The sequence below is a fragment of the Sebastes fasciatus genome, chromosome 17 (assembly GCF_043250625.1).
Source record: "Sebastes fasciatus isolate fSebFas1 chromosome 17, fSebFas1.pri, whole genome shotgun sequence".
Lineage (NCBI taxonomy): Eukaryota > Metazoa > Chordata > Actinopteri > Perciformes > Sebastidae > Sebastes > Sebastes fasciatus.
This window is the reverse complement of record NC_133811.1, coordinates 15,714,906-15,742,299: the sequence shown is the minus strand read 5'-3', so window position 1 is coordinate 15,742,299 and position 27,394 is coordinate 15,714,906. Positions and strand designations below refer to the sequence as shown.

General features: G+C 42.3%; 1 protein-coding gene across 6 annotated transcripts; it reads left to right on the top strand.

Moving 5' to 3' along the window:
* The first annotated feature begins 244 nt into the window (after positions 1–244).
* On the top strand, positions 245–25,612 carry hycc1 (hyccin PI4KA lipid kinase complex subunit 1). Of its 6 annotated transcripts, none has more exons than XM_074612767.1 (12): positions 245–426; positions 10,007–10,088; positions 10,774–10,875; positions 11,901–12,080; positions 12,905–12,985; positions 13,067–13,182; positions 15,731–15,826; positions 16,674–16,790; positions 17,750–17,837; positions 20,201–20,363; positions 21,425–21,753; positions 23,506–25,612. In XM_074612767.1, the coding sequence occupies exons 2-11, from the start codon at positions 10,038–10,040 to the stop codon at positions 21,706–21,708; spliced, it is 1,278 nt and encodes a 425-aa protein (XP_074468868.1). In that variant the 5' UTR covers positions 245–426; positions 10,007–10,037; the 3' UTR covers positions 21,709–21,753; positions 23,506–25,612. The 6 variants fall into 6 exon arrangements, with proteins under 6 accessions (XP_074468868.1, XP_074468864.1, XP_074468867.1 ...); XM_074612768.1 differs by lacking the exon at positions 245–426 and adding an exon at positions 4,749–4,802; XM_074612763.1 differs by lacking the exon at positions 21,425–21,753 and having other exon boundaries at positions 271–426.
* The last annotated feature ends 1,782 nt before the right edge of the window (positions 25,613–27,394 follow it).

The window sequence follows — 27,394 nt, the reverse complement described above, 5'->3', positions numbered from 1 at the left end:
TGCAGTGTAATCGATTATTTCCACAATGCAATCATAAAACAACTGTGAATGAATTACTTATTTATGATAAGATAACTCTGCAGCTGTCAAAGAGCAGGCAGTGACTGCTGACAGCGACAACCTACCATGCTAGCGGAAATTATTAACGTGCACATCAAGAGTCTAATTTGATTGGATGCTGCGTTTGGTGGTGGGCGTGGCAGTTAGATGATATACTGCTCGCTCATTGGCTCACACCGCCTGTCACTCAGCGGAGCCCTCGTCTCGTCGTCTAAAGGTAGTCTGAGTGGAGAAAGTAAATGAAGATGGAAGGAGCTGATGAATTATTGAGGAGGTTTATGGAGTAGCGGAGTGATAGCAGTTTACTCGTCTCGTCGGAACGATAAAGGACAAGCAACACCAGAGGAATTGACAGATAGCATGCCCGTAAGTAAACAGTAACTTCCTCACTTTTACTTGGTTGTCGCCGCCTTTAGCCGAGCTAGCTAACAAGCTAATCTGAGAGCAGCAACCATGGTGACAGCTCGAAGTCATTCAGCAAACCACAGACACACACACAGAGAGAGAGACACAGAGAGTGTGTGACAGCTTCTGCTTGAAACTGGTTGACTAATTATACATCCAATTATCTGGTTGGGGACAGATAATGTTTGCTATTGAGCTAACACCACCATGAGGCAGGATTTCACCTTGTTTATAACTGTGTTACTGGTTGTCATTGTGGCAAACTAGCATGGTTAGTTAGCAGTGCCTGGCTACAGGGGACCTTACTTAGCTGTTACATTTTTTTATTTTTTTTATTTGCACATATATAAAACTGCACAAAATCCAGTCAATGAAAAGAAAAAAAAAAGAAATGTGTCAGGAGAGGTCAAGAAGCCACAGGCTTATACAAGGGACAATACAAAACAATAACAAAAAAAGGAAGAAAGATCTAAACTAATATAATTCTAAAAATACAACAAAAGTTAAACAACAACAAGAAGTACACAAAATGTGCAGAAAAACCCTAACGAAACAGTGGGAAACAATCCAATAAAAACAATGAAATACATACAGAAAACAGTACAGTCTTACCACATCATTTGTAGCTTTAGGTTTTATTATAACATTTTCTACTATTTTATTAGTTTTATTTCTCTCCCTGGCAACTATTACCAGTCCTTAAATTCCCCCACTCTCTCTCTTGTCTGTGTATCTCGCTGTCTTCCCTGTCTCCCTCATTCAGGCTCCCTCTCTCTCTCTCTCTCTCTCTCTCTCTCTCTCTCTCTCTCTCTCTCTCTCTCTCTCTCTCAGTTAAAGTTAAACAACAACAAGAAGTACACTATGTGCAGAAAAACCCTAACGAAACAGTGGAAAACAATCCAATAACAACAATGTACAGAAGAAACAAAAGCTTATGTGAGGAAATATTTCTCAGTGCTTTAAGCAAAATGTCATATTTTTGTATTCTACAACATGTAACATTCCCAGTTACACAAAACAGATAGTACAAAAAATAATGAGTTGATAAAAAAAATTCTTTTCACCCAATTCGGTATGGCTGTGTGACCAATATTGTCTTAATAAATTTATCTAAATAGAAATTGCTTTAGAGTAGGCCTGAAGTTTTACCACATCATTTGTAGCTTTAGGTTTTATTATAACATTTTCTACAATTTTATTAGTTTTATTTCTCTCCCTGGCAACTATTACCAGTCCTTAAATTCCTCCCACTCTCTCTCTTGTCTGTGTATCTTGGCTGTCTTCTCTGTCTCCCTCTTTCACGCTCCCTCTCTCTCTGTCTCTCTCTCTCAGTTAAAGTTAAACAACAACAAGAAGTACACAATATGTGCAGACAAACCCTAACCAAACAGTGGAAAACAATCCAATAAAAACAATGAAATACATACAAAAAACAGTACAGAAAAAAAAGAAAATGTATCTAAACATATCAAAAGATAATCAGACATCATTAATTAAATGTGATGATCATTTCCTTTTAAAATGTTCTAAGGATAACGAGCTCTTGATATCATGTATTTTGGCGTTCCATATTTGTACACCACTTATTAGCCAGATAACATGAAATACATACAACAGCAGTCAAGATGGGAAGGTTTCCCAATATGTGCGAGCTTTTCATTGCACCCATTTTGATACTGTTGTAGATTAAGTCGTCCTAGAGACTTTGTACCTGACTTTATGATGTTTCAAGATTCAAGATGTTTATTGTCACGCAGGTTATACAGGTACAATCGTGTGAAATGCTTTTTGCTGGGAAGCTCCATTAAAATAATAAGTTATATTACAATTATAGAAGGAAATACTTTGTACAAGGGCATATTAAGAACCTATAAATTAAGAACATATACAGTATATACAGTTTAAGATATATGATTGAGTTATTGCACTTTTTGTGTGAGAAGGTGTCGTATGAATTATTTATTTAAAAGTCTGATGGCCTGGGAGAAAAAACTGTTCCTCAGTCTGCTGGTGAGAGTCCTGGGGGTCCGGTATCTTCTACCAGAGGGCAGGAGGGAGAATAGGCTGTTATGGGGGTGTGTGTTGTCCTTTAACGCAAACTGTTTAGCAACAGCTGTATGTGTGTGTGTGTGGTGTGTCAGGACCTTGTTGAGATCAGATGATTCCTGTGTGCAGTGCTGACTGGTATGCTAGATCATGTTAGGATTTTTTCTAATAGCTATAATGTGATGCATGTTTTCTCTGGTCCACTCAGCCAGTTTCAGGGGTTGCCTGTATGATGATGGGGACCAGTGTGAAGCTTTGCCACAGAGCCCCCAGGGCAGTCCTGCTGCATGACGGTTACAGAGGTCCTTCACTACTGTGCATGCTGTCAAAAGTTGAAAAAATGTTTGTTTTACAAACTGCGTCCTTCACAAGGGCTGTGTGTTTCTGGTGGTGTGCCATGATATTGTTTGAATAGTTTGCAGCTTAATTCAGAGGTTGACCTTTGCTTTCCATATGTGTTTGCCTTTGCCATTAGGATGAGTCTTGTCCTTTAGCAATAGACGGGTTTGTTGTGTGGGTGACTGTGCAGTGTTAAAGTGCTGTCATTAGGATGTGTGTGTGTGTGTGTGTGCAAGCGTAAAAAGTATGCGCAGGCTTGTTAATGTGTGGCATCCGTGGCTGATAGTGTACCAGGACTCTTAATGCTTTTTGACAGTGAAGCCCGGCAGGTCGTGATGAAGCAAGAAGATCACCCAGCATCACAGGCTAAAGTCCCCCATTGCTCCGGTTTCATGAAATATCCTGTCAATTTGAGCAATGGACACTGTTGCAGTCCTTTTCATTTGAATCTGCACCAAATTCTGGACACACAATTACAATATAGGTGAGATACAGAAATTGCTTTTCCCAACAAAAGTACATTTTTGTAGGCATAGATACCAGTAGATGTAGCATACTTTTAGCTCCATGAAAAATCTAGTAAATCAAGCTAATTATGTGAACCAAAAGTGGTATTTAAATGTGAAATTACAGTGGTGAGCATTAATAGATTACGAGAGAACTGTGGCAAGACAAATGGAGAGAAAAAGGAGATAAAAGAGAGCGTTAAAGTTGAAAAATCAGTGATGTTAATCATCGGTCTCTTCAGGCTCACTTGCCACAAGAAGACAGGGAGTTGAAGAGAGGAGAGGAGGGGACGAAGATGCATCACTGGCTTCGAGGCAACGGAGAAAAGAGCGTAGGCTGCTAGAAGAGGATTCCTCCTTGTCTGATCTATGTATCTGTCTCCCTCAGCACCAAAAACCACACGCACAAACCACAGACTCTGTTGTCATGTCTGCTTAGCTACCGGCAGTCCTCTGCTATATGTGTGCTAAAGATGAGAAAAGATAACAAGCATGAAATCAGAAACTTGCTGTTAAAGAAGACCAGGGGGGGAGAGCAAGGTGGGAGGCGATGATGCAACAGGGTTAACCGCTGGCCAAGGTAGTCCAAATAAAGAATATAGCAACCGTCAGCATGAAAAAGATGTGATATGAGCTGAAGAGAGATGTCAAAACAAAAATGCTCCAGTCCTAGGAGTGGACAAATGGTGTAAAGAGCTCTTAGCACGGCTGGCGAACACAAGCTCAGGTGGAGCTGTGAGCTGTGGGCATGTTGGAAGCTCTGCCCTTTATGACTACGGCTATAAAACCCTGCCACCACCTTTACTTGGACACCCCACAACTCCCCAAAATAGTTTGCTAACTCTCTTTGGTTGCATTCAAGTTCAAACCAGCGTTGAGTCACTGATCCAGCTTGTTGACTGTCGACCTAGTTTGTAGATTTTGGGTGGAGTCATGTTGCTGCAGTTCCTGGTTCTGACATTGGTTAGCGCAGTTAAACAGTAATTATTAGTGGTTTGGGTGTGTCTGTACAAGAGTTGTGGCAGCTGAAGATACATTAGGTTCATTTCATCTTGTTTGATTTATTTTACTCTTCTTCTCCCTGTAGCTTTAATTTATTGATGGTTTCGTAACATAGGTTTCATTGTCATTATCGGCCTAGCCAGTAGTTTGTGTGGTTTGCACCCTGTACCACAGGAAAAAGCAGCTGGGGCAGCTCTCAAAACCACCCACTTTGTCTTTCTCTCTGCTTCCTTTCTTCCCTCCATTCAAGCCTTCGGTCTTATTGGTCGTCTCACTTCCTGGAAAAAAAGAAGGCTGCAAAGCATCGGCCTGTGTGTAATAGGAAATGAGGTAATCAATAGGGAGGGCTGTGTGTGTGTGTGTGTGTGTGTGCGTGTGTGGGTGTCCCCCCTAATTCATTCTCACTTGGACTTGCTTCAGTTCTCCGCCAGCTTTCCCAGACAGGTATGTTCTCACTTCACTACTACTGAGCACCGGAAGACACTCGCTGTGTTTTGATAGTGCCGATTACCTGTGTTTTTTTTTTTATGACTCCATATGAAGTAGTATGTGTGTTTGCCTCAGGTGTTTTGCAGTAACTCTGTCAGGACATGCAGGCACACTTGCAACAAGGATTAGGAATGTAACCTCAAAGGAGACCTGTTTGTGTTGGAAGGAGTCTTCGGAAGGAGGAGTCAAAAGTAAGCTCATTTAGACCGCCAGCCCAGTGTGTGTGTGAGTTCAGAATAAGAATCTGTATTAGACAGAGGCGTGGGTGTAAATTCAGAAAGAACGAGCTGTCAACTCTAGCTAGCTCACAGGAACAGGTTTTGTCAAACCAGGAATTGAACAAACACATTTACACTCTTGTGCAATCCATGACACATTCTCACTCTTGGCAAGTAGTTGGCACCGTCAGAGCTTTGCATTGGTGGAAAAACTCAGCAAGCCACAGCTAGACTACTCAACATATTGGTTAGATCCATTTCTTGAGTGTGTGTTTCAGTGTCTTCTCTTATCTCGTGTGTGTTTTCCAGAGCCTGGGAGGTTGCCTGGGGCACCAGCACACATTGAAACCTAATGAACTCCCTTCTTTTATTGACCCTACTGTCTCAATCCTTTTTAGTTATCCATCCCTTGGGCTGTCATACATTCCCTTTATCACTCATACATCCATATATCTCTTGCTGTATTCATTTAGCCATTGATTTCTGCTCTATCCATCCTGGTGCCTGCACTGCCTTTCTGTCCCACTCCTGCATCTACTTGTTCATCACTTCATTGTTTCTTGTGCTTACTCGGCCACTTATCATCAACACTGGTTTATTCACGCATTTGTGTTTACACCAGTGTGGTTGAGCTGCACAGAAAAAGCTCACCACCTGCTGCATCATTTGTCGTGTGCTCTCTCTGGCTGATATTGATTTCTGTCATGATCTCCGAGTCCACAATGGCTTAGAGATGGCTAACAGTTAACCAGACTAAGATGGAAGACAAACATCTGCCTAATAACATAATTACGCCCTGTAGTGTCCTCTCAGGTCAATTAGTTCGCTGTTTTTCCTCCACCAGTTGCTTGTGCCTGTGTGCAGTAGGGCTGCACGCTTCTGGCCAAAATGATAATACCGATTATTTTGATCAATACGATTATTCATAGATTTTAGCGACAATATTTTTATTGCACTTTCACATTGAAATAAACAGAGCACAGCTTTCACTTCCATGCTGTGCTACATTCCCTCTAATGTGCAAATTAGGGCTGCATGATGTTGGAAAACACTGACATTGCAATATATTTTTTCTGCTATATACTGTATATTGCAATATGAAAAAATACAGGAATATTCACCCTACCCTTTTGCTAGCTACATTTTAAAGTTAAATGCATCAATCTGGTGCACTTTGAGAGCAAAATTTGCAACATTAAAAGGATAGATAAAACATTTAATGCTCTCAATTTAATCATAAACACATTGGTTGTATAGATAATATCTATACACAAAAGTGAAGCCAAAACATCTCAATTGCTGGTTGGTGGCTGGTTGTTAGTTTAGGAAGTGCTTGATTTGATATGCAGCAGAGTTTTCTACGAGCAGAACACGCATTTTAAACGTCAATATCGCAGCTGTTCATGTTCATTTAATTGTGGGAAGCCAAAATCGTGATCACAATTAATTAATATTTGATTAATTGTGCAGCCCTAGTGTGCAGTATGTCAATAGAGCCTAGTAACCTTCGAGACAGGGCATTTTGTGCAGTTTTTATCGCTGCGTCTCTTGTGGTTTGAACAAAGTTTCACAATGATTCGTCACCATTTTCATGGGTAGAGTAGTAAAATGCGTGATAGATGTGTGTTATTGTTGCTGCTCTGGCTAGAAAAAAGATAAGTTGATTAATCAATTAGCTGTATGTGGGCAAATTAATCTGCAACAATTTTGATAGTTAATTGTTTAGGTTATTTTAAAAACTATATCTTTTGGATTTGGACTGTTGGTCAGACTAGAGCTGCAGCGATAAATCTATTAGTCGTCTATTAAATTAATCGCCAACTATTTTGATAATCAATTAATAGGTTTGAGTTATTTTTAAAGAAAATAAAGTCAAAATTCTCTGATTCCAGCTTCTTAAATGTGAATATCTTCTGGTTTGTTTTAGGGCTGTCCCGAATACAATTTTTTTGGGCTTTGCGGCGTGGCGCAGAGCAGCAGGCTGACATGTTCTTCTCTCTGTCTGTCTCCATCTCCCCAGTTTCAGTGTCCAGGACAGCGCCGCTGCTGCACTACTGTACATACACGCACCTCTACACACAACAAACCACTCCATCACAACTAACAATAATTCATGTTGAATATGAATAATGTCGTGGGATTATTCCTCATTTCATGGCCTATTTTGGGATTTATACATTAATATTACATACTTGTATCAAAATAAATTGGAAGTTGAATACCATGGCAACGGTCAAAGCTTTGAAGCATTTGGATCAGCCCTAGTTTCTTAACTTCTCTATGACAGTAAACTGAATATCTTTGAGTTGTGGACAAAACAAGACATTTGAGGACGTCATCTTGGGCTTTGGGAAGCACTGATCGACATTTTTCACCATTTTTTTTTTACATTTTATAGACCAAACAATCAATCAATCAATCAATCAATCAATCAATCAATCAATCAATCAATCAATCAATCAATCAAGAAAATAAGCAGCCCTAATTCAGACAAAACAACAAGTTGATGAAATCTTAGGCTGTAGGAAATTATGATGGGTGTTTCTTACTATTTACTGACATTTAATAGAACAAATAGAAATAATTAGCAGAGTGAAATTGTTAGTTGCTAACTTCGGCTGGCACCAAAAACATTACTTTTTATAAGGTTGACTCGTTCATGTTGTCAAAATCAAGTAAAAATTTAAAAATACGCTTTGATTTACAGCTACACCCTGTTACAGTACTTTTGCACCCGACTCTTCACCCCTCTGCTTGTGTCGCTGCAGCTAACTTCTGAGCTCGCTCCTGAAGTAGGAGGCAAATATACCACATAGGTAGGCGGCCTGGCAGGCGGCTGCTGATTTTAGTCTTCAGGTATCTTTTTCTGGATGCAGATGATGTCCCAGATGTCAGGGTGGACAGAGTTTACCACCGGGTTAAAAGTGACTCTGTAGGAGGTGAACCCGTCCTCTTACAAGACTGACTCATCCACACTCTAATCACAGCTTTTATTTTGTTATTCAGCGAGCGTGCCATTAAAAGCGTACACGCTGGCTTTAGATATTGACGCTGTCCTCCTTCAGTGTAGTCTTCACTAGCATGAAAGAGCAGAACAACAGCCCGCCACAAAGGACTAATTTCTCTAAATGGAGGCTATTCTGCTTTATAATCCTTCCCCATTTCATGAATCACTGGCTCCCCTCCCCCCTGTCATTTCTGTCATTGGTACAGTCCATAAATAGACACCTGACTGCTATGGAGGGACCAAGCACCACGTATAATACAAAATAAAGCATTAGGATGTGTGAAAGACAGATTAGGGAGTAGGGAAGACGGGGAGAGAGAGAGAGAGAGAAATGATGTCGTGTGGGAGGATGAGCGAAGGGACGGAGGGAGAAAAGCAAGGAAGAGATGAAAATCAACCATGAACATTTTTTTTATTTCCTGTTACACACACATGCATGACGCATTTGAGAAGGTTTTTTGATAATCACAATGATTGAAAATCAGGCCTGTAATCTTCTAAATCAGCACTCTGGTTTATTGCTTTGAATTCACTTCCAGAATAAGTTTGATATATTTTCTCTCACAGACAGAAAGGTTAATGCTTTTTAAGAGGAGATTGCGTTTGACATCACTAAGTGAAGTGTTGGAAGTGGGAGAGTTTTAAAAGGTGGAATTATGCCACCTTCAGCCCAAATCCGAGCACATGTTTCTGCACGACAAGTGTGCACATAGAAGGACTTCTTTTTCCTTCTTTCTTTTTCTCAGACTCTGTTACCAGACATACCAAACATGGACTTTGTTTCTGCATTCAACGGCCAATTTAGCCTTCTGCAGAGCGCAGACACGACAAAGCTCAGACACGACATAAAACCGCAGTGAAAGCAGACTGCTAGTGAAAAACAGATAATCCATCACAGATGCATAGACACTGTGTCCTCCTCAGCAAAAAGCATATGTCTTGCAGTGGCAGTTGGTTGGTTAGTACATGGAAAGACCACGACTGCAACTACTAATGTGTTGTAATTATCAATCAGTCTCTCTTTGTTTCAGTTCACTGATTAATAGTTTGATCTTTTGAGATGTCATAGTGAAAAATAGCAATCACAGTTCCCCAGAGCCTAAGGTGTTCAGTTTATTTTACAATGATATGAATCACTGAGAAATATGTGAAGTGGGGAGACTACTTGGAATACATTGTTAATGTGTCTTTGTGTCTGAAAATGAATTGGCTGCTTGTAAATTAAATTACATCATGATGTAGATTAATGTAGGAATATGTATTTGGTTTCTTTTTGTATTTTATTATGATTTTGTAAAAGCATCCAAGTTGAGTGCCTAGAAGAGGAGAGAGAGAGAAGTTAAGATGCAGACAGTGTACATGCTGTGATGGATAGCAAGACATATCATAAATAACAGAGGGATGGAGGCAGAGATGGAGGGAGGGAGGCATTCATTTCACCGTGAGTAAATGCTAGCTTTTTCTGTCTGTCTCTGTTTAAAGACATTGGAACAGCCTGTTCAACAGGCATCTAAATTCTGCTGTGCCACTTTTTTTCCCCCATCAGTGCTTGTACAGTGAAGCCAGCCAGGTTTCTCTGTATGTGGGTGATTTTTCTATCCGAGAGCCTGAGTTGAGAATAGGTTGGGTACTTGCTGCAGAGGTGTGTGTCTGGAGGGGAATAAGAGGGAAACAGGAGAGACTTACGCTTCTTTGGAGTACTGAATTGATGCCTGGAGCGTGTACAGTCACTATTATGGCATTGTTTGCTGTCTGTAATAGACTATTTTTATCAGGATGCCAAATAATAGAAGGCTGGCAAACATGGAAGGAGCTTTGTGCAAGCTGTGAATGCGTGCGCTTGCAATTGTGCTTGCGATTGCATTATGCTGTATATTTGCTGCGTGTAAATAAATATGCAGTGTGTGTTTATACAGTGTTTCTTTCTCTCGTAGGTAGAGGTGACTCCACTGCAGATGAGGGAACATGTTGGCTATGGACCAAGGAGTGGTGGAGGAATGGCTGTCAGAATATAAGGTAATGCCTCTTTGTGTGTGTGTATTTGTGCAAAAAAGCAATATTAAAAAGCACAAACCCCTGATTAGTATGCAGTACATTCTCTGCTGCCGCTTTTATTATTGGCAACATTTCTTCCGCACATAAACAAACACACTCTGAAGTGCTTCGTTCCCAGAAAATTGCCTACTCCTACTCAAACATGAGCACTCCTCACCGATACGTGACTGCTACCGAAGCCAAGGCTCGGTGAGGTGTGATAATAAAGGAGCAGAAGGGAACTTCCTGTGTGACCGTACGAGGATCTGCAGTACCTGTCATCCTCTCTCAATGCAACCAGATTGATGTGACTGACAGCTTCTATAGACACACTCACTGTCTGCCTCTGCAGGCTTTAGACGCTGTCGAAATATTGTTCAAATGTCAAACAATGTATTGCTATGTTGCTTTTACTTTGCTCTTATTCATATCAATTCTTTCTCAATCACCTGTAACCATAATTTTGGGCAGATTTCTCGCTTTAAATTATCTGTGGAGGTAATGTGAATCAATCAGCAGTCAAGTGATCAAATTTAGGCTACATCAACAGATGTTGGCTATTCAGTACTCGCTTCTCAATTTACCATGCTGTGTTTTTATTTTTAGTCTATTGGTAAGTCAGTAGTGTATCAAACTTCAGCTGCGTGTGTGTTTGTGTGTGTTTCAGACCCTCCCTGACAGTGCTGTGTCAAACTACGCCGCCGCAATAAAGGACAAAGGTGCTCTGGTCCCTGCACTCTACAAGGTCATCCGAGAGAACTACAGCGATGTATGGACACACATTTAAATATTTTTATTCATGTAAACAATGGGCCTCATAAAGCAACATTATCTTAAATTTCTCTTATAATTTCTCTTAATTTTCTGTTAAGAGAAAAAATAAGTTAATAAGTTAACTCCAGATGCACCAAAAGTTCTTAACCAATCCAAATCTGCTCTTACCCAGTTGATCATAAATTGGAGGCATGTTTATTGTTCGCATAGGTAACACCCCTAAACACTTTATAAGGGCAGGTGTTGTGCAGTATGCAAATACTCTGGTACATGACCAAGAATTGGAGAGATGCCACCAAAAATGCTGTGAAAAGAAGAACTCAGATGGAATGATAGATGGATTGATAGATAGTCCAAAGGAAGGGTTTTTATCATCTTGATGGAGATCAATGGACCAATAGTTTCTTTATCCCACAACTTTAACCATCTAATCACTATAATTACTCTAGAACATATAATAATCTAAATTTGATTACATGTGTTTCTACCTGACTGTCCAACACACTGTATTTCTCAAGTACTTCTGTGCATCATTCTGAAATTACTCATTAACCATAGATGCCAAATAGAGCTGCAACAATTAATCGATTAGTTGTCAACTATTAAATGAATCGACAACTATTTCGATAATCGGTTTGAGTAATTTTAAGGAAATTTTTTTAAAATTCTCTGATTCCAGCTTCTTAAATGTGAATATTTTCTGGTTTCTTTACTCCTCTGTGACAGTAGACTGAATATCTTTGAGTTGTGGACAAAACAAGACATTTGAGGTCGTCACCTTGGGCTTTGAGAAACACTGATCGCCATTTTTCACCATTTTCTGACATTTTATAGACCAAACAACTAATTGATTAATCGTGAAACTAATCGGAGATTAAACGACAATGAAAATAATCGTTAGTTTCAGCCCTATGGCCAAACGCAAAATGTATTAAAGTTACAGTGGCAGTTGCTGTTTTTTGTAGACTTCTGTCAGGATGTAACCATGTGCCCATGTTTTTGGCTCTCCGTCCTCCCCAGTTGCTGGAGCCAGTGTGTCACCAGTTGTTTGAGTTTTACCGAAGCGGTGAGCCGCAGCTGCAGCGTTTCACGCTACAGTTCCTGCCAGAGCTCCTGTGGAGCCTCCTGTCCGTCAGCGCAGCCAGAGACCCTCACACGTCGGGCTGCATCGAGGCCCTGCTGCTGGGCATTTACAACCTGGTAGGGGAGAGGATGAAGCTGGTGGTGGCAGTGTGTGTGTGTGTTACATCTTCAACAAACCATTTATGTCACAACTGATCGGTTCATTATCACCAGTAGAGAAGAGCTGCTCTTGTTAATAACAATAAAATGTTTCCAGTGTGATAAGTGCAAGGTGAGGAAAAACACCAGGAAAAGGTCCTTGATCCAGGGACTTAACCGCTCAACTATTTCTGGGATCTGCGTCATGTGTTTTGAAAGATTACTTTATGTATTTTCTGCCTTGTTAGACAGCTATGCATGGAGAGTAACAGGAAATGTGGGTTAGAAAAAGAGGAATTGAAACACAGTAGCTTTGCTAATACACAATATGGATGGGTTGCACCTTGCAAATGCCCTTAAGCTTCCCACAGTAATTATTAAAGTGCGTTGAGTCCTATTTTCATCCATTTTGGCTCTTGATGTTCTATCTATCAGCAGAGTGCAGTGTCCCCTAACTTCCTCTCTGAATAGCAGAATAGGTCAGCTGTCACTCAGCACACTGGCTGCCTCCTATTAATCTATTTGACATTAACATGCACACAGGGGACACCCAAACCCCGGGGTTTGTGCGTGTGTGTGTGCTCACGCAATATCCACACAAATAAGCACACACACTAGCAGACTGATTTGGGAAACGGAGGCCCTGAGGTCCACACACACAAACACTCACGCATAGCAGATGAGTGTGCTTGAAGAGATAAGCACACGCTCTTTAGAGGTTTAGGGCACACGCTGAAAAAAAGCTTGTTTTTCTCGCCCGCAGGAACATTTTCTCATTGTCTTCCTGTCTTTCTCTTTCACAGGAAATAGTTGATAAAGATGGACAGAGTAAAGTGTTATCTTTTACCGTCCCTTCCCTCTCCAAACCCTCAGTGTACCATGAGGTGAGAAACACACACAAATGCACACAAATCTTTTAATTTGCAGAAATGTTCAGTTTAAAAACTTCATCTCCCCGCCTCCAGCCTTCAGCCATCGGCTCCATCGCCCTCACAGAAGGGGCTCTAGCCAATCACGGGCTGAGCAGGGTGGTTTACAGCGGGCCACACCTCCAGAGAGAGACCTTCACTGCACAGAACAGGTAAGACGCTTGATGGGCGCACTTGTTTTAAAGTCTGCTGGGCGGTTGGTGACGTGTCAGCAGGGTGGAGGTTGTGCACGTTTTAAAATGGGCTTTCCCGGTAGCAGGCTGCCAGTATGCCTGCTTAGAACTGGCAGCAGACAACCACCAAAATAGAAACACACATGAAGGAGGATGAACAATCAGACAAAGAAGCACTGAGGAGTTCAGTAGCCAAATCATGCACTTGTAGGTTTCTTTGTTGCTTTTGAAGTGAACCGTGCAACATCTTGCCAAGAAATGAATTTCTTCTATTGTGACATGACAAAAGTGAACTGCACTATGAATAACTCGTATGACTAGTGAAATGTAGTCTTGTTTTTTCACTGATCCCAATATCTTACAAACATCGCCTCATATTCTTGTTATGTCTGATTTCCCGCAGCTATGCGTTTTCTGCAGACACCTCTCGCGCACGCCAGGCAATACTGTACATAGTATTGCGGCAGATTGCGCGTATGTTTCTTTTTTATTTGGCCCCGCGGATTTTAAATCCTTTGTCAGGCGTTCTTTGATTTATTTGATAGACGTGATTCAGAGTTCAATATAAGTTTGGGCCAACACAACTCCATGGCTGGAAAAAAATCATGGAACAGTTGGATGATGAGGAGGAGCTCCTCTGCCTAGAGTTAATAAGGCTCTGATGTCCGATTTGCGGCGTCCGCAGTGCCTGACGCGTAGTCACATTTTTCAGGAGGTGCGCGGCGAATCTATGTGGCTCTCTGCAAGCACCGCAAACCATCTGTGCGGCTCTGCGCGAGCTTTTCTGCAGAATATATACTATTAAATTAGGTACTAAGCTGCATGTTTTCTGCCAGGATGCATGTGAATTTAATGCACCAGTCCATGAATTTTGGGCATAAAGAACCAGTTATACAAATCAGTTCAGATACTGTTTTTCTTGCAGATATTGGGAAGATAAGTTGGGACACAAATCCATCAAAATGTTTGACTTTCAGCTGAACTTTCACCTGAAATTTCACTCATTAAATATGGTACTTTTAGTGACTCATGTAGTGATATAGTTAAGCTGCTGCCAGGGCCAATTATTTTATTCACTAGCTTCAGTGATGGCCCATGGCAGTTGTCTTTGTTTTGCTGCATTCATAGTTGTTATATCGCTATCAGGGTTTCTGAAATGAATGTAATGAGGCCTTACTGCGGCCAAACTCTGAAGGTCATGGTGGTCTGAGTTGAACGTCCTCAACTTTTTTCAGTAATGACTGGATAGATGATTTAAAATACAGAACTTTTATGTGACAAAACAAGTCTAGCTGCTTTTAAAGATCATGCAGAGATACGTTTATCTTAATCTCTTCAACATAGCAGAAGTTGTTGGCCTGGGTATCTTAATAGTGCATGCTTTAATTTTCACTGACTTATGTGTAAAATCAGCAGAGCTCCACTTTAAAACTACAAAGTATGTTTACAAGTCTTTGGGAATACTACTTCATGTGTGAAAATAGTATTTTGTAAGCGAAATCTGATAAATTGCCTGTGATGAAGTGATGTCACTTGAGTCAGCGTCAGTTAGAAAGAAGGGATCTTATCAGACCTGTAGCATAACGCACCCAAATCTCCAAACTGTCGACAGTCGAGTTGCACTGTGGGTAGTGGTACTGTAGGTGCCAAGTTTTGACAAGGAATGCATGGAATAAAAACGATGATATCTGTGTCCGAGTAAGGGTTAAAGCAGCAGCAACTGGACTTGGATGAGAAGGGAAACGTCTTCAAGAATCTAAACCAAGAAGCTTCTTCAGTTCTGGCTAAATGGCAGGGGAACCCAGGAATTTAACCTCCGTGGGGTCGTTATCAGGATAATAGAAACCACTCGGTACATTGGTGCTCCTAGGTGTGACGACTGTGTAGTTATGGGTCGTTAGAGTCAGCTGATGCCTAGTGTGAACGACTGCCACATGGGTCATTCGAGGCGTTAGAGTCACTTGATGCCAGGTGTGAATTACTGTCAAGTGAGGTCAACTGTGAATGGTGGTTTAATCTCCTGGGAAGGGATGTCAGGACAGCATTGTAGGTGGAAGACAGCTGATGCCTTAGGCCTCCTCCTCTGAGTAATGGCTTCTCTACTTTGGCATAGAAGTAGCACCAATGTGCTGAGTGGTTTATATTATCCTGCTAACGACCCGACAGAGGTTCCCCTGCCATTTAGCCAGAACTGAAGAAGCTTCTCGGATGAGAAGTGAAACGTCTTCAAGAATCTAAACCAAGTCCAGTTGCTGCTGATTTAACCCTTACTCGGATACCATGACCTGGATGACTGAGAACCTTCACAAATGATGATATCTGTGGTTCTGCTAGGACAGTGTGTGTGTGTGTGTGTGTGTACTGCTTTTGTAATCTTTCAATCTCTTTTTTTTGTGGTATTTCTGTCTACAGCACGGACGGAAGCGAAACTGTGTCTGTGAATTTCTGATCTGATATGTTTCAAATTTGGTTGTCATGCTGTAATGTAGACAACGTGCTATTTTAAGGGTTTGTTTGTGTTGTTGAGATTTGACGTGCTGACCTTCCTGCTGCTGTGCTACAACGCTGCTCTCAGCTACATGACCGCCACCTCCCTCCAGTCCCTCTGCCAGCTCAGCTCCAGGTAAAACAAATGCACACAAGCACACAGACTTTGTCATGAGGACTTGAGGACACTATAAATACATGCACACACACACACACACACACACACACACCAATTTCATACTATGCGATGACCTTTGTGTCACTTTCTTGATGGTGAATGTTTTTGAGGAGGCTATTTGATTAAGGCTACACACACACACACACACACACGCACACACACAGGCGCTATTTTGCTATCACTTGTTTATCTGATCCTCTTATAGACTTTGCCAAATAGCGGTATCTTGGCTCTCTCTGGCAGCAAAGAGCTAGGATGTACACACATCCCAGCTCAGTGATTTTTGGTAACCCGCCAACTGTAGTTGAGCATTGCTCCAATAAGCACAGAGCTAAAGAGAAGTCATCAGCTTTGATTTTCCCCATGACTGTGTGTCACCTGTGTACAGTATATACTGTGTGTATATATAGCAGCTCCTATAGCTTCAAATGCGCAGGTGTTACCCCAGTTTTAGCCAAATCCTCTTTGTTGCCACTTGCACGATACCTGTTTGAAAATAATTAACTATTATGCTCAGAAAATATTCATCACTTCTAAATCTTGAGGGTAATGTAGTAAAGCATTAATAAATCATCATGTAGCATCCATTGTATGCACTGTGTGTGTATACCTGCGTTTGTGCGTGCATGTTTATATCCTTCAATTATTTGCTCATTGTCGAGTTTGTTATCAGCTCACCGTAGGGAAGTAGATTGCCTTAATGGAGCTGCAGCCAAGTGGCTCAGTAGAGTAGTTTCCCTGATTGAAGCTTCCCTCTTTCACTGACACAAGCTCCTCTTTTGTGTTTTTTTTTGTTATCCTCCAGGGTTTGTATATGCGGTTACCCGCGGCAACAGATGCGGCGCTACAAAGGCATTAGCACACGGCTGACAGTCACGTCAGAGTTCCTGGTTCAGCTCATCACAGGGATACACTACGCCTTGTGAGTGTACACGCATGCCTGCACAAACAGCCAGACCGACGCAGCACACACACTCACTGATCAGCTTTATCTTTTCATGTCTTACATTTCTCAGAATGTGTTCTTAAAATCTGCTCTTATCTCTTTTAATTATGGTCTGCCTGTTTAGAAGAGGTTGGACCGTGACTGCTCACTTTGCATTTTGAGTATGAACCAGTTTACGTCGCTGCGTTGCATTTCTCAAGTGACTTGACATCTTTATCACAATATAACTATATAACATAAACAGCTGGCATCAAGAATTGCTAACTGGTGTCTGTTGTCTCAACTAATACTTATAGTTCTGCTCATTTGAACATGTACAGTATGACTGTCTTAGCTCTGACCTGATAATCAAGCTGTTAAAGCTGACCTGTGGAGTTTCTGGTAAACAACCAGAAGTTATGTTTACGTTCAGCTTTAAAAAAACGAAGGTCTGCACACTGTAGCTCCCTTTGAGTGCAATTTATTGGCACATCTTTAGAGACGTTTTCGAGCCAATGCTCTTCAATCTGAAGCGTCACTCGATGTGCGCGACCACCTTTCATTGTTTTACATTCAGCTTTACTCACCAAAACGCATTGTGTGTATCCTTGAGATCTTACAAATGCGACAAAGGCATTTCCTTCCTTATAAAACACTGGCAAAACTCATTTAAAAAAAAAAAATAGAAAAAAGAAAAAGTATCACAAAGCCAGCATCGTTAACATCCATGTTTACAAGCTTGCAGTCTTCTTCTTCCCTGTTTTTTGCTGGTGAATTGCTGCATATCTCATCACCACCTGTTGATCAGTGGAATACCGTTACACCATTGGTAGGACTGTGTATCACCTGCAAAACGATCCATTGCAGTACTAGAGGTCTAAAACGCCACAGGGAACCTTTTAATCTGCATCTGTTGTGTTGTATTTACATGTTTATGTGTTTGTGCCTGTGTACAGGGGTAATGGTGAGGTTGAACTGGGATCCAAAGCACTGGATGACGTTCTGTATCGAGCCCAGCTAGAGTTGTTCCCCGAAGCTTTGTTGGTGGGTACAAATCATCTTTTTCTTCTTCTACTAGCACATCTCCTTCCTCTGTGTGAGTTTTTGGACCTGTAGTGTGTGTGTGTGTGTGTTTGTGTGGGTGTCTGAGAGAGAGCATGTGATTTAGACGCACATGCTCGCCCGTGGTTTGGATTCACGCACAGCACACTATGCTGTATTGTGTTGGTCTCTGTGTGTGTCAGAGATTGCAAGCAGAATGTAATCCCACTAGATTATTTACATGCTTTCCACTCTGCTCCGTTAAGCTCTAATCCTTGAGGCCCAGGGAGTAGAGGATTGAACCTAAACTCACAGTATTATTACACAAGTCAAGGTGTGCGCCTCCACAAACAATCAAAACACACGACCTTTGGTTTTAATAAGAATGTTATTGGGGTTTAAAAATATAAAGTAAAGAAACGGCATTGTGGACACAAGCCATGAACACACGCACCGTAGTGAGGAAAGGGTTAAAATGACATTGGTTGTTCAGTGTGTTTATTTGAGAGTGGAACACACCTGCTATCTGAGCGCAGCTCGGTGACGTGACCCATATGAGACCAAATATGTTGCAGCCTCACAGACAAAAGAGTATTGTGATTATGATGCCCTCCACCTCATGTTACGTACGCAACTGTTACATGATCATTAGTGCCACTTGGGAACATAGGTTATTATAGAAAGACTTGTGAAACGGTGTTATATAGAGCAAAATACAAAGCCTTTCTGTTTTTCTTATATCACTAGTCTACGTAACTCGGTCAGTTTGCGCTAAGCTTTTAGGTTTATGCATAAATCTGGTAGAAATTGGATTGTTGATCAGATGTTATTGGTTTGGCCACATGATCTGAACTTAAGTCTTAAGAGCAAAACATGTCTTGGTGATATCAGAAATGCCGCTCTTACTGTACAGGCATTGTGTAAAGGGCCAGTGCATTTACACTTTTTTTGTGTTCTCTGCCTGAGTATGTCCTTCTTTGGGTGATGAGACGGAGAAGCTTTTATCTGTATTGTACTTGTTGTTGGACATGCTTGAATTTCAACTGCGTTTTCACTGACGCAAGTGCCTAACAAGCAACACTGAAAAATGTAAACATTTGTTTTTTCTAAAAACCCTTAAAGGGATAGTTTGGATGTTTTTGAAGTGGAGTTGTATGAGGTACTTATCCATAGTTAGTATATTATCTACTGTAGATGATGGTCGGCGTGCCCCCAGTCTGGAGAAACAAAGAGGAGTACTGACCGGGAGCAAAGCAATGTACTGCTGTGGACGGGGCCAGAAACAAAACATATTTTAGCCACCCAAAAAAAATCTATATCCCACTGAGTGTATGCTATATTTAGAATATTTTCCGACCGGGAACTGAACTGAAAGTGAAACGTGTCTATACAGTTTTTGTCAACAGAGTCAAAAACTGTATAGACACTTTTCAACAGTCAACATCTGGCTGCTTTGAAGAAGACACAGATAAGTTTCACTTTCAGTTCAGGGCTGTCTGACGGCAAGACAAAGCGGATATAGATTTTTTTTCTTTTTTTTTGGTGAGCCTTCCTTTTAGGTGTCTAAAATACGTTTTGCGGCTGGCCCTGTCCACAGCACTATATTACTTTGCTCCTGTGGCGGTACTCCTGTCTTTTTCTCCAAATTGGGGGCGTGCTGACCGTCATCTACTGTAGGTAATACACAGACTATGGATAAGTACCTCATACAACCCCACTTCAAAACACTCAAACTATCCCTTTAATCTTGCAGTGTACCTTAAATATTTAGAATTGAAATATAAGCATGAGTCTTGTTGCAGTAATTCATGCATCATCTTTAAAATCTTACCAATAAGATCTTTTTAAGAAATGTAATCGGCAATTTAAAAAAAATATTTAAAAAGTCAGTAAATCTCTTTTCACATGTTTAACATTAATGCATCATGAGAAGGGAATCTAAAGATGTGCATTGAGTTTGTTTGCAGTGATCGTCAATGTTTTTAGAAATGAACCATATAAAAATTGTACAGCATCTGTTCATTGGTTTTCTTCCTGAGGAAACAGTTTCCTCTACACTTAAAGAAAACATCTTTTCATTTTTGCATTATAAATTTGAAATACCACTTATCATATCAGCTCCCCATAACTCTGAGTCAGCAGTAATTGTTGTGGTGTCATCACTGGTTGATCAGAAGTAGCACAGCAGGTGACAAAAGTAACAGGATTACCCACCAGGTACCGTTGAATAAAACATGTTCGGTCAGTAGCTAACCTGTCAGGGAGCCAGTCCAGTTCCTCACTGGCCGACAGCCACTGGGGCAATCCTCCTGTGAAACTCTGGCATCCTCTGAGGCAGTAACGTTTGTGCTTCTCCTCGCCCTCAGGTGGGTAATGCCATCAAGTCGTCGCTGCACGGCGCCGCACTGAAGAGCAACAACAAGGAGGGTGCACGGAGTATCCAGGTGGAGATCACACCCACCTCCTCCAGGATCTCCCGAAATGCTGTCACCTCCCTCTCTATCAGGGGACACCGCTGGAAGAGACACGGTGAGACTAAAAAGCTAAGGGAGAGAGTAGCGAGAAGAGCTCCCACTCGCACTTTTTACATTTTCTGTAAACATTTTGTAATCCCATTTTTACGGGATAATAAAAAACAAAGTTGTTAGAACAAATCCACACCAAAGGAGAGAGCAAGAGATTTAGATATCTTCATTGTTCACTCGCCCTTTCACCATTTCATGTCCTACAGTCGCTGTGTACATACTGTAAGTGTTGTTGTCATCATCAGTCACTAAGCTCGTAGAGCGCTCTTCCTCAGCTTGCTAGGTAGTGCTGCCTCCTATTTGCGGGCTGCTAGAATCTCCTCATTCAAACCCATGACTTCCTGTCCAATCTGTTAGGATTTGCCCTATCAACTGAAATTGACAGATAGGAGAAAAACAGGAAACCAGAGAGCAGGTAGCGTACTTATAGTATAATACAGAGTTTCAGTGTGTACACTTTAGTATTGAAGATGGTGTGTTTTGTGTGGTTTCAGCTTTGTGCCAAAGAAAATTGATAGTATTTAGATGTCCATAGAACAAACGAGACGTAGAATTAAGAGAGAGCCGCTCTCTTTTCCCAGAGCACAGATAAGGCAGGTAAATTACAGCCTTCAGCCAGTTTAATAAGCAGTTTTCATCTCGAGTCTTAACGCCCCTTTTTCATGTCATGGATCCTGCTCATTGGTGCCCGTATCAGAGCTGCTTGTTTATGCGTAAAGCTTTTGTTATGAGCAGATGATGGAGGAAAATACTTAAATATTAATTCATGTGCAGGGTTGAGTGTGTGAAACTCGATTCCATTCAAATACTGTGTTCACATTCATCTCCATATTGCATGTACTTTGACCATGTGTAATGTTCTGATCACTATGATTTTTGTCTTTATTTTTTCTGCCATTACATTGATGACCTCTGTTTGTCTTGTGTTGCTGTGGTCGTGTGTGCCTGTGCACATGGCCGTCTTTTTCATGTATGTGTGCATGATGTGTGTCCATCTGTGTGTGTGTGTGTGTTGTTTTGTTCCGTATTGTCCTGCTGCCCCCCCCCATGCTCGCCCTCCACCAGAGTCCCAGGAGGTGAGTGTAGACAGTGAGGCCGCAGGGGGGGGTGTGGCCATCCCCGAGATCAGTGTGACAGGCGTGAGCGGCGAGCGAATGCCCAACGGAGACTCCCTGCGGCCGCGCCAGCCCGACTGCGACCCGTCGGGCGCCGCCTCCGAGGTCAGCCTGGAACTCCGCGCTCATGACTCCGGCACGCGGGGTCAGGAGGTCAGGAGGCAGAAGTCTGTGAGGCGAATGGTGGAGAATGAGGGTTCTGGGTCGGCCTCCACAGGGAGGAGCCAGTACTAAGGTCCTGCCCCTCCTTCCCCCTGCCCCACTCCCGGGGTAACCTAGGTAACCGTGTGTGGGGGCGTGGTCTGAAAAGCTGCATGATGACTTCCCCCTTTTACCTTTTTGCGCTGGGCTCCACCATCCTCTCTTGGCCTAATTGCACTATTCCTCTCATCTGTCCATCCAACGTCACACATTCATTTACTCTCTCCTTTGTGGCTAAAGCTTCCTCACAACGATCTCCCGCTGAGATTCCAAATTAATTATTGATGATCTAACTGAATAACAGAACAATAACCTAATAAAAATGCATGATAATGAAATGTGCTTGGCTGACTCGCACAATCAAGATAATGTGATGTTTTTATGTTGAGCAAAATGAGGTGGATCCTGTTGAAAGCAGAACATCAGTTACAGTTTTTCTCAATCGCTTTGGCTCATTTTTCGAAACAGTCTTAACCTTCTCTCAACTGTAAGTGTCACAACTGTTTCATTGGACATAACAACACTATTGCATGTTTGCAAAATGTCGTAACTCACCCAAAACACTTCAATCATGCTTTCATGTAAAGTCATATACAGTGAAGAGAAAATTTGCAGACAATTGTGCTTATTGTTTTGCAAACGTGCCAAAACACGTGCAATTTGCTTGAAGGAAATGAGAAATTCCAATCTGTTGTGAACAAAGAACTAATTGTTCAGAGATTTGAGCTTATTGTTTTGAAAAAAAATAATTCTCATTTAAGAATTGAGCCAAAGCGAATGAAAGAAAAACTGTAAAAAAGTAGTTTTATGAACATGTGTCAATAGATAAGATATAAATACTGCAGATATAAAACTGTAAACTCTTTTGCTTGCTGTATCTCGTTTAGTAAAAGTCACGCTAAAGCCTGAGATCAGTTCACTGATAACAAAAAGGCCTTGATGACCTTGAATCATAAAGCCCAGATATCATCTGTTAGCTGTGCCAGTGTCAGGAGATTGCACGCTTACAATGTTGTTTAGAGGTCTAACTCCTGTTTGTTTTTTTACTGGAAGGATCAGTAAGCTTTTGTGTCTCTTATAGCACGCCTCGACACATTACTCCTGGGTTGCACCTGGACGCAGATTACTTCCTTCTGACTGGTAGCTAGGAGCTGAGGACAGATACGCAGGTCTTGAGTTATTCGAAGCAAAAAGCTGCTCAAAATGTTAAATCTGGACTTGAATGTGATGACTCCTAAATCTGACCATGGAAGATCTTAACAGGACCTGCATATCTGTCTGAGTACCAGCTGTTTACAGGTGTTCTGTTACAGTGATAGCATCAGATCAAAAATGTGTATTTGTTGCTTGAAGAAAGCAGGACAGGTGTTTATGTATGTCTGTAGAGTTAGTGAAGACATGCATTCAGGGTTCTGTTTGCCTTCCTCTGCTCTCCCTCTGTGGTCTTTCCTAGGCTTATGCTCTTAGTCCTCTCCTGCCTTTGGGACAAAACGTGCACTCCTCCGCCAATAAACCACTCACTGTTGTCTCACAGCGCTGCTGGTTAAACTAACCTGTGTGCTGGGCTGGACTGAACTTGCATTGTCTCATGTCAGGTGGCGAGATGTCCCTGTTAGCTGAGCTTACAGTGTGAAGGCGCCACCTGCTGGACAGTGTTAGAGCTCCTCTGTCATGCAGCCCCACATGCAAAGCATTGAATATTGTTTTTAGACCATGTTAATCTTAACAGTTTGATTGGATCAGACGGGCTGTATGACAGATGAGGTAGTTGTGTTTTCCTCTCCCGTTTTTCATTTCAGTGCTTGTTTTGTCTCCCTCTGACTCTCACAGACGCAGTGGATCTGGGTTCCCCGGACGAGCTGATGGATATTTCGGAGGTGGATGAAGGGGTGTGGCCAAGCGGGGTGGGGCCGGACATGACCCCACCCACCATCACTATTAGCAACAGCGTCACCACGTTGAACCTGGGGGCCAAGGCCATGAAGAAGTGTCGGCTCGGCGGGCGCACCAGCAAGGACAAGGAGGCGGGCCCTCTAACAACGGGCCGGGCCGCCAGCGAGAACGCAGAGCTCTCTGTCAAGCGACTGACACTCACTTCCAGCCAATCGGTGCCCAAGGCGGGAGCTCTCACCAGCCTGACGCGCACCGCCAGTGCCGTCTTCTCCCGCTCCTTCGAGCAGGTGGCCAGCGGCATCGCCGCCCCTCCCTCCAGCAACCACACCACCTCTGAAGTTGGCCGCTATTCATGCAGCCTGCAGGAGGACGGGCTGGGGTACTTGAGTCCCACGCCAAACCACACGCAACGCTCTCCCAGCATTAGCGTGCACCTTAGCTCTGACCTTTGAACCATTTGTGAACCCTCGCCTCTTATCCTGTGACCCTGTACCTGTGACCTGGAACTCCAAGCCATGCCAACCGCAACGGACCACAAACACATGAACAAACACTCCCTTGTCGCTCCATTTTAACGTCTTTGATTCTCTGTGCCGCCCTGCTCCCCTATGGGCCTGATGGAGGCGGGACGTCGGGGAGATGACTTCCAGCTTCACTGATTTTTAGTAGTGCGCTGTTGCCGTGAAGTCGTGCCAGGACAAAACTGCACTCCGTCGCAGAGTCTGTAAATGGGTGCACTTAAAACTTATTACTAAAAAAACTGTGTGGAAAAGTATTTGGAAAGTATTTTAATCGGCATTTGTTGCCCTGCATGGCTTTTCCATACATCCATCCTGACCTTGCCCGGGTTCGTCAGAGGGCAGATGTTGAGTACGTGTGAGCATGCTTGAGTATGTGTGTTTACTGTATGTGTGTATGTACAATTGTTTTTAGAATAAAGGCTGCTGATCGACACAATGAACAAGGTATGATTCTCCAAGTAGAAACAAATGTTTCTACTACTTTTTAAAAGATAATAGATCCCTTCCCATAGCAATACAAATCTCTTATTGAGTGTTTCCCACCTTTTGGGACGATTATATAAACACCTTCATTCTTCCTTTGTCAGTTTCAGCTATGCTCCTTTTTAAAGAAAATCTGCATTCTTCCCTAACACGTCAGACAAATGACCACTAAATAATCAACCAGTATGAATTCTTTATGTTTACAATCGCACAGTGTTGTCATGATGGAGAAGCAATATTTGTGTACTTCCCTCTCGCTCCTTCCTGAATTGCCGTTTATTCAATGGCAAAAATAAAACTCCATCTTCTGTTGATTTTGATTTTGGGGACGATGGGTGTGTATGATTTGTTAAGTATTGAATTTTTGCACTTGAAAGAGCAAACGAGTTGTGTATTCAACTTTGGTATTTTCTTATGATGAACAAGAGAGGTTTGTCTCTCAACTGTGGTATTTTCCTGTGAGAGAGATGTGCTTTGTTGCTCCGTACGGATTTCTACCACACAGACATGAAGTCCACCTACTTGCACAGAGGTAAACAAATCTGATACTAAAGATGTTAAAACTCGACCAAAACTGTAACTGAACCTATTCCTGTGGGAAGAAGGTGTGTTGGGGCAACAAGGCATCTTTCCTCTTCTCTGATTCACCCACCACTCCAGCTGTTTGTAGTACTTTGGTGATGTGTTTCCTGTGTCCCTCCTTGTTGTTCACATCATCATCATCACGTCACGAGACATGGTGATATTCTCTTGTACCAAAAAAGGATTTAAACTCCACCCATCTGCTACATTCGATGTCCTAAATCAAGCTGCCCCTACCCTCAAGCAAAAGTGTGTTCTGTCGTCTGTGTACTAGAGCCGTCGAGTGTCCATACCTTGGTGGGACAGTAACAATCATCGTGTTTCTGTATGTGGGTTTACAGAATGGGAATGGGTTGTACATCATACTGTTGTACTGCAGTTGGTTTATATTGGCCTTTCTATGTCTGAAGAGAACTCACTGCTACAAATTTCTGGGAATAAAGTGTTTCTATATTTCACTCCTGTGCTCATATTTCTGTCTCTGATGGAAAGCATCGTCAAATATTACAAAGATAAATTCAGAATCCACCTCAAAACATACAATTCTGGTTTTTAGCATTTTTTTTTATATAGGCCGTAAGTACATGCAACTAGACGGCTGTTAAACACTACTGCTTGAGAAAGGTGTTGTTTAAGGGACTGTTTGTAACTTCTTACACGTATAAATCACCGGGTCGGTGTCCCATGTGCGCTCGCTTGTGGCTACGCTGTTCAGACAAGACTCCAACACAAACTACACGGAAGCACCAAAACCGCAAAGTTATATCTAGTGAAGCCCGTCTTGTAAAACAGTGTTGGCCACGATCGGAGTACGCGGGGGAGACCGTAGCTTTGGTCTCCAGGGCCGGAGTCTCTGCTGTACTCTGCTCCTCTGCCTGCCTTCACTCAGCTCGCTCCACCTCACGTGCATGTGCGCACACTACACACTGCAGAAGACTTCGTAGCTCTGAGAATATCTAGTAAATGTACAGTAATAACTGCTGCAGCTCCTCCAGACCAACGGAGGTTTTCTGTGTCTTGTGAAGCAGCGAAAAAACATTATCGTCTCCGACCGTGTGCTGGTGTCTCCCTGCGGCCGCGGTCGGGAGGCTGAAGCAGGAAAAGCCAACACCAGGATCAGCATTGATTCATGGAGAGACCTTCGTCTGGTCAGCTAACAATACTGCCAAGCAGGTAAATATAGAGTGATATTGTGGTTTTAGATGTGTGTCGCCTCACTGTTTTAAGCGATGCTTGTTCATGTCTGTTTAGAGCGAGCACAAGCTGAAATAGTGATAGAGGCTTAGTTGCACTTCCTGAAGAAGTACTCAGATATTTTAGTTAAGTAAAAGTAATACCACAGTGTAGAAATACTCTTAAATGTAAAAGTCCTGCATTCAAAATCTTACTTAAAGTGGCAGTAGGCAGTATATTTTTGGCATCATTGCGCAAAAATTCAATAATAACCTTTCAGCGGGTGGAACTTTATTTTAATTTAAGAAATATTATTTTATATATAATTAATATATTAATAAATAATACAATTTGTATGTATGTATATTTTTATTTTTATTTATTTTATTTTAAAGGGACTATTTGTAACTTTCAGAAATGCTTCTTAACAGCGACACCTGTGGCCGTGAAATCAACGAAAGTCAGCGTCGAGCTCGCGCTTGCTCGCTCTAAATATACCTGAACGAGCATCGCTCAAAACAGTGAGGCGACACACGTCAGCTAAAACCACAATATCACTCTATATTTCAGCTGCTTGGCAGTAATGTTAGCTGACCAGACGAAAGTTTCTCCATGAACATGATTTAGATCTGATCCTGGTGTTGGCTTTTCCTGCCTAAGTGCAGGCTGAGGCAGCGGGGCTCTGCAGCGCGTCTCCCTGCTCTCTCCGCCCGCAGCCGGAGAGAGCAGAGGAGACACCGGCACCCGGTCGGTAACGAGAAGACAACGTAAATCTCTGTAGAGCTCTGTCACTTCACAAGACACAGAGAAACCTCTGTTGGTCTGGAGGAGCTGCAGCAGTTATTTCTGCACAAACGTCCCCTGTACATTCACTAGATATTCTCAGAGCTAAACTAACTCTTCTGCAGTGTGAAGTGAACGCACGTTCACGTCTAGAGGTGGAGCGAGCTGAGCTGTCTGAGTGAAGGCGAGCAGGCAGAGGAGGAGGGTACGGCGGCTACACGCGAGCGCGCATATGCGAGCGCGCATGTGTGACGACCCGCTACATACAAAGTTACAAATAGTCC